Consider the following 14,516-nt stretch of genomic DNA (forward strand, 5'->3'; position numbering starts at 1 on the left):
TTGATCATATTTACCAAGGGTGCCGATATTTTTGGCCATGACTGTAAGTGATTGATTTGCTTCAGTGATTATGGGAATTGTTTTGCAAAAGTGCATAGCTCCCATTAGACTGAAGTCATAGACCACTTCAGTGTCCTTTGCTTGCTACCTTTGTGTAATTTATAATAATTGTTTTGTTTTTCATGCAACTGAAATAACCAGTGTGAAGTCTTGAATTACCAGTCCTTAAAAAGCATCTAAAAAATTAGCTAGTTTTATCGGTAGCCAGAATATAACTTGCTTTTTCTGCCTAGTGCCTACTTAAAGTGGGATGGTCTGCATTTAAATGACACATACCTCCCTAAATGTTTTAAATGTCATGTGTCAACATGTTTTATTTTGTTATTGCAGTTTAATTTGTAAAGGTGTTCTTTTAATTAAAAAGAACTAGTTTGAGATTCATATCCCCCTTTTGCCCCCCTTCCGCTGTTAAAAATTTAACTATGTAACTTGTATTGTACTAAGTACATTTTAAAAGAGCTACTTTTTACTTTTACTTGAGTAGATTTGTGTACTGGTAATTTTACTTGTACTTAAGTAAAATTTTATTTATGTAATAGTACTTTTACTTGAGTAGAATATTTTACCTCCGTTAAGTTGGCCCCCGACCCAACGCAAAACGTCGGCAAAATGGTCTCAATCGTTTGTGCTGTGCAAAAATGTTTGTTTGTGCTGCTTTGTTAATATAATATTTAATGGTCATTTTCTGAGGTCACTCAGCCCTCCACATGCTCCAAATTTACCCCAAATAATCTTGTTTATTTGTGCTTCGTTGTGCTGGTAAAATTTTCCCATCAGTGATATAGCACTATACAGAGATACAGTTCTAAACTGAACGTGAGAGAGAAGCATTAGCCTACTTCTAATTTGGCCAAAGAAATCTTGTTAAAATCAAATTTTCGATATTAATTTGTGCCTTTTTCAAATGTTTATTAAAAGGTGCAAAAAGTCAAAAAAAAAATATATATATATATATATATATATATTTTTTACTTTTTCGGGCAGCATTTTGTGCGTACGGTTCGAATTTCAAATTTGGTTTTCAGGATAGCATTTAAAAATACAACAACCGTTCTTTTTAAATTTTTTTCCCCATCATGGTTAAAAAAAAAGAGGAAAAACAAATGGATGCAAAAGTAAAGGGGTCCAGGTACTTTTGCGTCCATTCGTTTTTTAAACCAGACAAAAAAAATGAAAAAAGAACAGTTATTGTATTTTTAAATGCTATGCTGAAAACCAAAACTGAAATTAGAACCGTACACACAAAATGTTACCCGAAAAAGTAAAATACTGACTACTTTTCAGATTTTTTTAAATGAATTTTTGCACTTTTAATAAACGTTTGAAAAATGCACAAATTAATATAGAAAAATGTCGATTTTAACAGTTTTTCTTTGGCCAAATTTAGTAACGCTTCTCCTGCACGTTCAGTTGAGAACTAGAGCCATCTTTGGAACAATGCAGAGACTTAATACAAATATGATTTTTAAAATAGACATAGCAGAATCCTGGGAACTTTATCATCATGAAATTATATACTGGGATATCATTTTGTCAAAATTTTGTGTGCCATCTGGGTCACGGTATCGGAGAGGACCATGCATGGTTGCTCAAAGTACAGTAGGCTATATCGTGTTAGAGTGCTACACATGGTTTAATATATGGGGTAAATATAGAAATATATAAAGTTATAATCTCCAGATACAGGCAGGCCTGGTTCTTGAATAAAATCACTGAGGGTGCTTCTGAAATCATTTGAAAATCTGAAATCATTGTCTTTTTCCCCCCTTCTCCCAAATCAGATTATAATAGCCAATATAATAGTTATAATTATAATAGTTCAGATTTGTATGTAATGGCAAAGTGATTATATTTAGTTTCGTTTTTTTTTTTTATTAGGCTAAGTTAATTTAGAAAAATGTTCGTTTTTTTGTTCGTTAAATAATATTTTTTTCTTTCTTAAAGTAACATTTAAACGCAATGTTTAAACGTTAAACCTAGATAAATGTGCGCTGCATCCAATAGTTTGTGCGGAGAGTGGAAGCTAAAGCGCAGGACATGGAGGCACCAGCGCAATCAATTGCATTTTTTTTTAATGGAAACAACTTATGCCGTAATTTTTTGCTCATAAAGTGAAGAGTAATACATCATTCGGAACTGTAAAGGGTCTACTTTTATTTGTGTGCACTCACAATATTGTAACAACTGGCTGTTATTCTATAGAACGTGGGGCTGACCGGAGCTAAGTTTAGGCTACTAACTATTACGGAGCTAATTGCTAGCAGGGTGCTAGCATCTACGCGTTGCAACTCTTAACTTGGCTAGCAGGAAATACGAGCACTCGTGTCCCATACACCGCACGACCCTGAGTGTCTCTGTGAGCCAGAGTTCTGTCAGAACAAACCACCAGGAGGCATCTTTCTCTTTTAATTCTGAACACCGAATAAGAACTTACACAGGCCAGGCCATATCCCCTACACATCTCTCTCTGTGACGGTAACAGCCACAATATTTTTACATAAGGCAGTAAATGAACCAAACCCACCCAAACTGGCTTGAACATAAAACACACATAACATTGCTGATGCAAAAACCCAACCATCTTGCTTAAATACCACATAAATCAACTCTAAACAAATACCCATAATGCACCCGGCTGCTAGCACTGACTGCCGGGTCATTACATAACCCCCCCCCTCAAGAGGGTTAGTGTCCCCACAACCCTAATCTTCCACAACAAAATCCAACAAATGTCCTGGCCGGCGCCGAACACGCTTCGGCCTCCCTGATGTTCTACTCCCAGCACCAGGCTCAGCCCGGAGTCCGTCATTGTCAGTCTCGGCGCTGGGAGTGGATGGTGGGGAGCCGCCCTGGCTTCCACCAGTCTCTTGCTCGGGGGCCAGTGGGTGGTACGGTGCCAACCGGTCTTTATGAAGCACCACCCGTCTACCCCGTCCAGGCATTCGGACCCGGAAGACCACCTCTGAAATTTGGTCCAGAATCTCCCCAGGTCCCTGCCAATGATGAGTCAGTTTCGGTGACAACCCCCGCTTCCTTTGGGGGCAGAACACCCACACTCTGTCCCCTGGCCTAAGGGTAGGCCCATGGGCACGGGTGTCGTATGCCCGCTTCTGGCGGGCTCCAGCGTCCTCTAGAGCCTCCCTGGCCAGTTGATGGACCGTGCTCAGACGCTCCTTCAATCGCCTGAAGTAGTCCAGTTCTGGCCCACCAACAATCTCTGGCTCGGGGGGCGACCCAAACACCAAGTCCACCGGCATGCGGTGCTCCCTCCCAAACATCAGCGCCGCCGGTGTGCACTGACTCGATTCTTGCACCGCTGTCCTATACGCCCACAGGACCAGGGGCAAATGCTGGTCCCAGTCTCTCTGATGCTGACTGGTCAAAATGGCAAGTTGGGTTGCCAGTGTGCGGTTGAACCGCTCAACCAGTCCATCGCTTTGAGGGTGGAGGGGAGTGGTTCTTGTCTTCTTCACCCCCAACCGCTGGCACACCTCACTGAACAGTCGGCTCTCAAAGTTCCGCCCCTGGTCACTATGAAGTTCGTCCGGCACCCCGAACCGGGCGAACATCTCATCCACTAATCGCTGTGCCGACGTGGAAGCACTCTGATCCGGCACCGCATACGCCTCTGGCCACTTCGTAAAGTAGTCCATAGCGACCAGGACAAAGCGATTGCCGGCCTCTGTGACCGATCCTCTCCATGGGCGCCCCAACTAGGTATTGCTGCAACGGCGCATGAGAGCGTCGGCTGGGTCCTTTCTGTGCCGTGCAGACATCGCAACAGTGAACGTGCAGCTCTGCATCCTGCCGACACCCCGGCCAGTAGAACCGCTGCCGCAGCCGCCACACTATCTTGGAGTTCCCGAAATGGCAACTCCCGCCGGGTGACGCAGTAATTTCTTTCTGGGCGACTGAGGCTGCAGCTATAGTAGGCCACCACTCGCTCTCCAACCTCCCCCCTCTGGCTAAGTACAGCCCCGACCCCCACATTACTGGCGTCAGTGTCCACAAGGAAAGGTTGGTTGGGATCAGGGTAGGCCAGGACAGGAGCGTCGATCAGAGAGGCTTTTAGCTGCCGGAAGGCCGCCGCACAGTCCTCAGAACACCCAAATCGCCGGCCCTTGTTTGTCAGCTGATGTAAGGGGCTGGCGATGGTTGCAAAGTCTCTGACAAACCTCCTATAATAGGAGGCCAGGCCCCGAAAGCTCCGCAGCTCAGATATGTTAGTTGGTGGGGGCCAGTCCCTCACCACGGCCACCTTTGCTGGGTCGGTGGCCACCCCTCTCTCGCTAACCACGTGCCCCAGGAACTGCGTCTGGCGGGTAAGCAGGTTACACTTGGCCGGGTTCAACCGCAACCCGGCACTACGGATGGCTGTCAGGACCTCCCGTAAGTTGTGGACAGCCTGGTCAAAGTCTTTGGCATGGACCAACAGATCGTCCAAGTAGACCACACAGCGAGTGCGGGGAATGTCTTTAAGGACACGCTCCATCAACCTTTCAAAGGTGGCTGGGGCATTACACAGTCCAAAGGGCATCACCCTAAACTGCCACAGTCCTTGCCCTATGGTAAACGCAATTTTAGGCCGTGCCTCTGATGCCAGCTCTACTTGCCAATACCCGCTGCGCATGTCCAAAGAGCTGAACCAACAGGATCCAGCTACATAATCCAATGCATCATCAATGCGCGGCAGCGGGTATGAGTCCTTGCGGGTGACTGCATTTAGTCGACGAAAGTCCACACAGGGGCGCCATCCCCCCGTTTTCTTCCGCACCCATGGTTGCGGCCCAGGGACTGTCTGAGGGCTCAATAATGCCATTAGCTGCCATGTCTCGGATCAATTCTTCGGCAGCCTGGCGCTTGGCGAGAGGCAGTCTGTGGGGGCGCAAGCGAATAGGGGCAGCGGGGCCAGTGTCAATGTGATGCTGCACCAGAGCTGTCCTGGTACAGTCCTCCTCGCGGGCTGCAAAAATGTCTACAAAGTCTATCAATAGGTGTTGCAGCTGCTCCTGCTGCGGTGTACTCAGATGCTCACCACTTCGCCGCCCCAACTCCTCAACAGCAACAACAGTCTCAGGTGATGGGGGGGCGGATGGAGTGTGTGGTGGTAACGGCTGGGATGTGCTGGTCTGAGCTTCCATACTCCCCCAGGCCTCCCCCTATGTCTCTGCAGCTCTTGTGCGGCGGCTGGGGGCTGGAGCCGACGAGCACTGATGTCTGGGTGGTGGCTGCGGGGCAGCGGCCTCTCCATAGTGGCTCCGGCCCGACCGGAGCGGCACGGTCTCGTTACCGAGGCAGAGGGCAGCCCCTGGCACATCGACACGTGCTCCCCAGTGGGCCAACAAGTCCAAACCAACAATGCACTCATCTCTGATGTCGGCGAGCCAGAACTCATGGCACGTCTGGCTCGTCCCCACCACCACAGACAAAAGCTTCTTCCCAGGCATTACTGTCCTTTCACCCGTGACGGTGAGCAGTTCGGTATTGGTGGGGGTCCAGTCCTCTGGAAGAGAACCGGCCATTCCTGACAGCAGTCCTTTTCGAAGCAAACAAATAGTGGACCCCGTATCCACCAGGGCGCTGCAGGGCTGCCCATCAACAACACAGTAGGATAACACAGCGCCCCACAGTAGGATAGTCATTGTGGAGGGGTGCCGAAGAACGGGGTGAGGGTCCCCTCACTGCCTCACTCCAAGGTCGTTTCCCGGGGGTGACATTGCCCGGGGCCGGGGGCTCGGGGCAGGGCAGTCCCTGGCGAAGTGCCCCGGTTCTCCGCAGCGGAAACAGCGGTCTAGTCTGGACCTCCGTCGCGGGGTCACCACTGGTTGGACCCGGCTGACCTCCTCCTCCTCAGGCTGGACCCCATCCACCTCTCGTTCAGCTGCTCTCGTCAACTGGCGTTGGAGCGGAGATCGACCTGTCACCGGCCCAGCCTGTAGCACCTCCTCAGCTCGCTAAGCCTCTCTCAGTGCCTCACTCAGATCTCGGGGTGATAACAAGCGGACATGCTGGCGGAGCCGTTCGGGTGTAAGGCCCCGCAGAAACGCATGGAGGCTCAGCTCTTCCCTCGCTGCAGTCGGAAAGGTAGGGTAGCCCTTCCGGGCGTAGACCCGGATGTCAGCGGCGAATGCGCCCACACTCTCTCCTTCACGTCGACGTCGGTTAGTCAGCTCCTCCCTGCTCTGCTCTGCGGAGGTTCTCTGCCCGAAGTGGCGGTTGAGAGCAGCAGTGAGGGCCTGGAGATCACGCCGCTCTTCAGGAGACAGATCGATGAGGACCTGAAGCGCGGGACCCTCCAAGGCGAGGGCCAAGTGAGTCGCTGTCTCCTCACGGCTCCATCCATCGTGGAGAGCAGCCAAGTCGACCTGTGCCAGGTAGGGCTCCAGGGGCGTCAACCCACTGTATCTTGGCAGCTTGGCAGGTGATCGTGTGAGGAAGCCCGGGCGGCCATTGATTTGGAGTGTCGGTGTGACGGCCGGTGGTTCATTCTGCTCGCGACCAGCAGAACGGTACACTGTCCGGGGAACACTGGCGCCGTCAGGTTGGTGTGGAGCCCTGCTCCTCCCGTTTGTCAGGCGCTCTAACATGATGCTGTTCACTCGGATGGCACGCTCTAATTCACCTATGCTTTGCTCCATAACGGCGTCTTCTTAACAGCCCAAATCCCACTTCTGACACCAATGTAACAACTGGCTATTATTCTATAGAACGTGGGGCTGACCGGAGCTAAGTTTAGGCTACTAACTATTACGGAGCTAATTGCTAGCAGGGTGCTAGCATCTACGCGTTGCAACTCTTAACTTGGCTAGCAGGAAATACGAGCACTCGTGTCCCATACACCACACGACCCTGAGTGTCTCTGTGAGCCAGAGTTCTGTCAGAACAAACCACCAGGAGGCAGTAGTGTCATCTTTCTCTTTTAATTCTGAACACCGAATAAGAACTTACACAGGCCAGGCCATATCCCCTACACATCTCTCTCTGTGACGGTAACAGCCACAATTTTTTTACATAAGGCAGTAAATGAACCAAACCCACCCAAACTGGCTTGAACATAAACACACATAACATTGCTGATGCAAAAACCCAACCATCTTGCTTAAATACCGCATAAATCAACTCTAAACAAATACCCATAATGCACCCGGCTGCTAGCACTGACTGCCGGGTCATTACAATATCAACAAAACGTCGTGCTTTTAAGAAAACAATGATGCGCTTCTGCCGTCTCCTCTTGAACTGGAGCGCTTCACAAAAATGAACCGAAAGTCAGCGAATAGGCTACATGCCTCAGACATGATAAATATGTCTATAGAAAGCTTTAAATTGCTACTTAACGAAATAAATCAAATCGATAACAAAAACTCTTTCACTATAATCCGTGAAGATGCACTTCTAATTAGGAGATGTCGAGTCAGGATCATCATCTTCATCTTTGCGACTCTGACTCAGAAAATACTTTATTAGTAAATAATTAAAATATCTCCTTACTATTTCCCCCGGACACATTCATTATGCTGGGGCTTTGCAGCAAGCTTCAGCTTATGTACTTGAAGCAGAACTCTTCAGCTGCGCTGACGGCGCGCTCTCTGCTGCTGCGGGACTCTAAACACCATCGAGCCGCTCTTCACAGTCGTGGCACGGTCTCGTGTTGTTTCCACCAGCACGGCAATTTTTTTCATCACTAATTGATGGATGTCTAAAATATAAAAATAAGGAGAAGTCTAAAACAGGCCCGAGGACCGGCCCACGTCTGAACTACGACGTGAAAATTGGCCCGATCGAAGCCCGGCCCTAGAGGCGTAAAAAAGTCGGGGCCGTCGGGCCCGGGCTGAAATGCAGGGCTCTAGCGTTCTCCTCGGTAGAAATCACGTTTCCCCCTCGGGGGGCTGAACTGAACTAAAAGCATGGCCACTCAGGAAATCAACATAACATGTCAGTTATCCTATTTCTAGCTTCAACCAAAGTCCCTTGTCTTTGCTTTAACTGACCTTCTCTTGCTTTCGTTTCGTTCCCTCTCCTGTAGAACTTGTCCAGGATACAGTTATTTGCAAAGAAATGGGCTATCTAATGTGTATTTCATACATATTTTTAGGCATGAACAATTATTAAGATCATAAAAATATCGAAGCTTAATGTTTTCATAAAGCAGTTATGGTAGCTACGTCAGTAGCGCGAGAGGGTGCGTCTGTATAGAAACACTCAAAAAATGTAGAAATTAAACTTAGCATTTACATACATTACAAAAAAAAAAAAAGCTTTATATAATTTTTACGATTTTTAATGAAATAGGAATTTTGAATAATGAAAATTAGTGTGTTCCTGCTTATTCTAAAAAACCGAAGCAACACAAACAATTATTTTACGGGCACAAACAAAGAAGACTATTTGGGGTAAACTTGGAGCATGTGGGGGGCTGAGTGACCTCAGAATGATCACTAAATATTATTTTAATAGCCTATCTAAAAAACCGAAGCAGCACTATTACCTGCACAAACCAGCACAAACGATTAAGCCTGTTTTGGGTGAATTTGGAGTGTGAGGGGGGCTGAGTGACGTCATCGCCTATAATTCGATGTCTAATATTTTAAAAACCAAAGCAGCACAAACGAAACTTTTTCCTGCACAAACGAAGCACAAACAAACGAGACTATTTGGGGTGAATTTATGGGGGGGCGGAGTGACCTCAGAATGACCTATAAATATTATTTTAATATCTAAAAAAAACCAAACCAGCACAAGCCAGCACAAACGATTGAAACTATTTTGCTGACATTTTGCGTTGGATGGGGGCCAACTTCACGGAGGTGAATATTTTAGTACTCTTTCCACCTCTGCGAATTTGGATCCGATATGCATATTATATATATTTGCATATATAAATAGCGAGGGTGTATTATATCATATTTGATATGCTCTCATAGCTTTGACTTGTTTATTACCGAAACCTGGGTGAAGGTAGGAGACTTAAGCCCCTATTCAGATCTCCTTCCTGCTGACTATTGTTTCTACAATGCTCCCAAACCTGCCGGTAGGGGAGGTGGGTTGGCGATCATCACAAAGAAAACTTTTAAATTAGGGTTGTTCCGATTCCGATACTAGTATCGGAAATTCCACCGATACCACAAAAAATTCTGGCATCGGTATCGGCGAGTACTTGAACCCATGTACCGATCCGATACCATTTTCTTAAAGGACCTATAGTTATGCGCGCTAGCTTTGCTTAATGCTGCAAATAGGAAATCAATTCTTCTTCGCTGCTCAGAATGCAAACACAGGAAGCTGTGCTGTGTTGCCACAAGCAACCACTATTTAGAGCAGCGAAGAAGAAGTACAAACGTGCTAGCACACTGCCAGTAAATCACTTGCATAATCTTCACCCTGGGCGACTAAATGATGTCTAATATTAGCCACTGGCTGATAAATAATCAGATTTTACTCGCCAGTGTGTGAGTTGGAGGCTATGTATGATTTTATCACAGATATATTGTAACTCGCTGAACACTCTGACTGTGTGCTTCAGAGTTTCGCTCTCCGTCAAGCGATCTATTTTTCAGATCATCTGAATGAATGCAGCGCACCTGTATTTGACGCACCAAGCTCTAGTGTGAAGCAGACAACTCGCCGTCGCTTTGCTTTTTTCTCACACGCAGAGAGAGAGAGTCTTTATATGTAGCGTCAATTCCGAATGGTATGTAAACTATATTCTTTGTTGTATTTTTCTGTCAAAATAACGGAGTTCCTTTGGAATTCTTCAGCTTAACTGCCGGGTTCTCCGGTAGTAGGCGGAGCTAATGCGCAAACGACAATCCCATTGGCTGGCACTCACCTATTATCATCCCTGTTTTGATTTCAGCAAATCAGTTCGAGCCAATGCAGACAACGTGATTAATATTCATGAATCCAGCAGCTTGTTAATCCTTAGTGCGTTTATATTGTTCTTAGTAGAATTCATTGTATGATTATTATTATCTTATCAGTATTATTGATAGTTTTTTCCCCATTTTTACAGAAACACTGAATGACCAAAAAAGCACCACCACCAGTCCTAAGTTCAGTTAAAATGACTGATATGCATTCATACATGGTTACCAAGTTTTAATTCTAATTGCTAAAGTTCTATCAATAATACTTGATTATCATAATATATTTATAATGCTTGACTGACTGATGTTAAGAGTGTACTTTTTTTCCAAACATTATATATTATATTTTTTGTTTACTTGCCAGACTATCTATCTATGGTGAAGTGCACCATAAAATAATTGTATCAATTCATACAGGGCTAGTAAGTATAGCTGTATAACCAGATACACAGTATCGGATCAGTACTCGGTATCGGCCGATACCCTGAGCCTAGGTATCGGAATCGGTATCGGGAAGGGAAAAAGGGTATCGGAACATCTCTATTTTAAATCCAGATGTTGGCTATTATCCTCCACCACCTACTCACAGGAGATATGAGATCTGATTACTAAACATGACCAGTTTCTTTTAGCATGTGACTTTTATGTCCAGGGGCCTTTAGCCGGGGCTAGCCAGGTAAGTTTAAGTTTAGTTTAGTTTGCACCAATACTGGGTTTTAGGTACCATGAAAGTGGCTTGGATTTTAGCGGCATTCATCGCCATAGTAACTTACTCTCCACGGCTAACCTGCTCCAGGGCAGGTTATGTTCTGGGTTAGAGATCTCAAACTGAAATTGGACCAGTCAGATGTGAAAAAAGTGACACATGTCTGATGCAAAAAAGTCACTCCCCCAGTTTCTCTTGCTCCAAATTAAAGGTCACTAGTACTAAAAAAATTGTCTGGCTTTAATGATACTTCAAGTTATTTTATATGATTTATATAATTATTAATCAATTACAAGCAATTTTAGTTTAACAGTTATTATAAATCATTTATTTTAAATGAATATTAATATAGATCATATGTAATATAAATAAGCTGTAGAATCAATAGATAATGCTTTACAAATGACTACGTAACCTTACATCGCTGTATATTTTCAACTATATAAACTAACTTAAGTTTCACTTGTGACTGCACTGATAGAGCAAGATAATTTCTTTTATTTGTCCTCTTTCATGAACAAGTACTTTTTTTCAGTGTAAATTTTAAATTCGTCATATTCTACAACCTCTTAACCTTTAGCAAAAACCTTTAACCTTTAGTTTGGAATCTCACTGGGTCTCTCGCGAGAAGTGAATCATACCTGCTCTGTGTTGCAAGGCATGTGATTGGCTGTGCGCCAGTGATGTCACACATTCATGCGCACACGCTCCACAAACTCAGGGTCAAAGCCTGAGTTGACAAATAATGTTGATGATCAGCATCATGGTACCAACAAAACCAGATTGGAGTGGTTTAGTTTTGTCAACTCAAAACTAATCCTGTAACATTGAATTTGTTCAACTACCATCATGGTACAGGCCCCAGGTGTGTTGCCCTTCTAAACAGCTAAGAACAGACGTTTTGAACACTACTGACTCTTTTAATCTGCTACAATTGGTTAATCATCCTACACATACCCAAGGCCACACTTTGGACTTAATATTGACTCTTGGCCTGTCTATAACTGACATTAAAGTGGTTGATAGAAAAAAATAGTTTAATATATAAGATTTCTAAGCCAGTTTCTCAGCTGTAGTTATGAAACACCTATTCATTCACACATTTGAACTTAGTGAATGAGCAAATGTGAAAGTCAGACCTCAGTATGTTCAGTTGACAGTGTGAATTCTTCAATCCAGAACAAAGCAGCCTCACTCCTAAATCCAGCAGGTCATTGTTACTCATGTCCAGCTCTCTCAGTTTGGAGTTTGACGATTGTAGAGCTGAACACACAGTTTCACAGTGCTGATTAGAGAGACAACATCCAGCAAGTCTATAAACAGAGGATGACATGGAGATGGAAAAAATAAAATAAAGTTTTCTGCATTCTGTGCATGATAATGTCTTTCATGGAACCCAATATATATGAAGGTCTCTGATAATGACACAGGTCATGACCGATTCAGCGTCTGTCTGAAAACCATAACAAATCCAAAACATGGATGCATGACGTATGGATGCTTTAGTACTAAAGAAGCCAAATGTTTTTCTTGGATTTAAAATCATACTAAGAAGACAAAATTTATAAAATTCAATTTTTTAAATATAATTCTTTACTGAGAAATTTACATGACTGTTAAAAAAAAAAAAAAAAAAAGTTTTTCAAATGTTTTAAAGGTCTATCATAAAATTGTACACAGCTAACAATACAACCAACAACATTTTTATCAAAATTGTTTATAAATAAAGTTTTCTGTCATACATTTTAACCGTTATATTGAAGATTATATCCAATTATGAGCTTGTTACCATTCATAGAACTGAATAGTAAGATGACATGAATCAATACTCACAGAGCTTTTCTGCAGTTCATTACAGCTGGTATCAGTCTCCATCTCCCCTCATATGATGTGTTGTATTTTGTTGGCTCAAACTTATCCAGCACCTCCTCTGACATCTGAAGCATGTAGGCTATTGCTGAGCAGTGAACAGGAGAGAGTTTCTTCTCTGAGTGTTGGTCTGATTTTATAAACTCCTGAATCTCTTTGCACAGAGTCTGATCATTCACTTCTAGCAGACAGAGGAACAGACCCGATGGATCTATCAGCTGAGAGATTATAACAATTGATTGTGTCTTTAATGTACTGTGCAGTTTCTTTGATGGTTTCTGAGCTGTTCTCTGTGCGTGTCAGTAGATTCTGTAAGAATCTCTGATTGGACTCCAGTGAGATGCCTAGCAGGAACCGCAGAAAAAGATCCAGGTGTCCATTTTTACTCTTAAGAGTTTTATTGGCAGCTGAAGTTAGTAGCTTACACAAAGCATTTCCCTGAGACCTCTCTTGCTCATAGTGTTCACATTCTTCATGCAGAAACAACTGTAATGGCTCCATGTTCTTCATCAAATGGGAGAAAAACACATAGAAAGCAGCTAGAAACTCCTGAAAGCTCAGATGTATGAAGTAGTACAATGTCCTGTGCTGAATCACAGATTCCTGCTTAAAAATCTCAGTGCAAATCCCAGAATACACTGCGTCATTGATGTCTATGCAACAGTCTGTCAAGTCCTCCTCATAGAACATAACATTACCCTTCATCAGCTGTTTGAAAGCCAGTTCACCAAGTTTCACAATCACTTCTTTGTTGGACTGCATAAGTTTCTCTGTATCTCTCTCTTCATACTTCTGATTCATCATGCTTGTCTGAATGAGCAGGAAGTGGATGTACATTTCAGTCAGAGTTTGTGGGATTTCTGTACCTTGTTTTACAATTTTTTCAAGAACAGTGGCTGAGATACAACAAAAGACTGGTATGTGGCACATGATGTGGAGGCTTCTTGCTTTTCTAATATGGGAGATGACTCTGCTAGCTTGATCCTCATCACTTATTCTCTTCCTGAAATATTCCTCCTTCTGAGGCTCATCAAATCCCTGAATTTCTGTCACACGGTTAATGTACTTGAAAGGGATCTGATTGGCTGCTGCTGGTCTCAAGGTGATCCAGATAAAAGCAGAGGGAAGCAGTTCTCCTTTCAGGAGGTTTGACATCAACACACCCACTGATGAAGTCTGAGTCACATCAGAAACTTTCTCATTGTCTGAAAACATTAGTTCAATTCTGCTTTCATCCAGACCATCAAAGATGAACACAACTTTGCACTCATCATAAATCATTGGGTTCAGTTCATGAAGTTTAGGATGAAAGTCAAGCAAAAGTCTTTGAAGACTGTACTGATTATCTTGAATCAAGTTTAGCTGTCGAAATGGAAGCACAAACATAAAATCTACATCCTGATTGGCTTTTCCCTCGGCCCAATCCAGAATGAACTTCTGCACAGAGACAGTTTTTCCAATTCCAGCAATGCCTTTGGTAAGAACAACCTTTATTTTGTCTTTCTTCTCACATTCTGGTTCAGTTGAGGGTTTAAAGATATCATTACAGTAGATTGGAGTGTCTTGTGAGTGTTGTGTTCTGGGTGTTTTCTCAACGTGTAAAACCTCATGTTCTTCATTCACCCATTCACTCTCTCCCTCTATGATGTAGAGCTGTGTGTAGATCCTGTTTAAGAGGGTTTGATTATCTTGTAGTTTGACTGGCTCAAATAAGCTTTCATACTTGTTCTTCATGCTGGTTTTATGTTGATCTTTGACTCTCTGTAGTTCATCATCAACTGGTTGGTGATGAACATGCTTCAGGATTTTAGTCTGATCATCTCTATCCACACTGCAGAAACAAGAACAATACAAAGAATGAACGAGAGAGTGAGCAGCTACTAAATATTCTAGTAAAGCCATGTGGCATTCTCAAAACCAGCTGAGACACAATAAACTGCTTAATACAGGCCCAGACTTTTTTCCAGAAACTATCCCAGATCAGCCATTATATCAAGCTTTACTTTATAAATGAC

General features: G+C 43.9%; 1 protein-coding gene across 1 annotated transcript in view; it reads right to left on the bottom strand.

Annotated features, from left to right (window-relative positions):
* LOC131538515 (NACHT, LRR and PYD domains-containing protein 12-like) overlaps positions 1-14,235 on the bottom strand; it is a 34,969-nt gene extending 20,734 nt beyond the window's left edge. The window contains 3 exon segments of the mRNA XM_058772384.1: positions 11,772-11,945; positions 12,466-12,704; positions 12,706-14,235. Of these exon segments, the coding sequence (XP_058628367.1) occupies positions 11,772-11,945; positions 12,466-12,704; positions 12,706-14,235 (1,943 nt within the window).
* Between the last annotated feature and the right edge of the window lie 281 nt (positions 14,236-14,516).

The sequence above is a fragment of the Onychostoma macrolepis genome, chromosome 04 (assembly GCF_012432095.1).
Source record: "Onychostoma macrolepis isolate SWU-2019 chromosome 04, ASM1243209v1, whole genome shotgun sequence".
Classification (NCBI taxonomy): domain Eukaryota; kingdom Metazoa; phylum Chordata; class Actinopteri; order Cypriniformes; family Cyprinidae; genus Onychostoma; species Onychostoma macrolepis.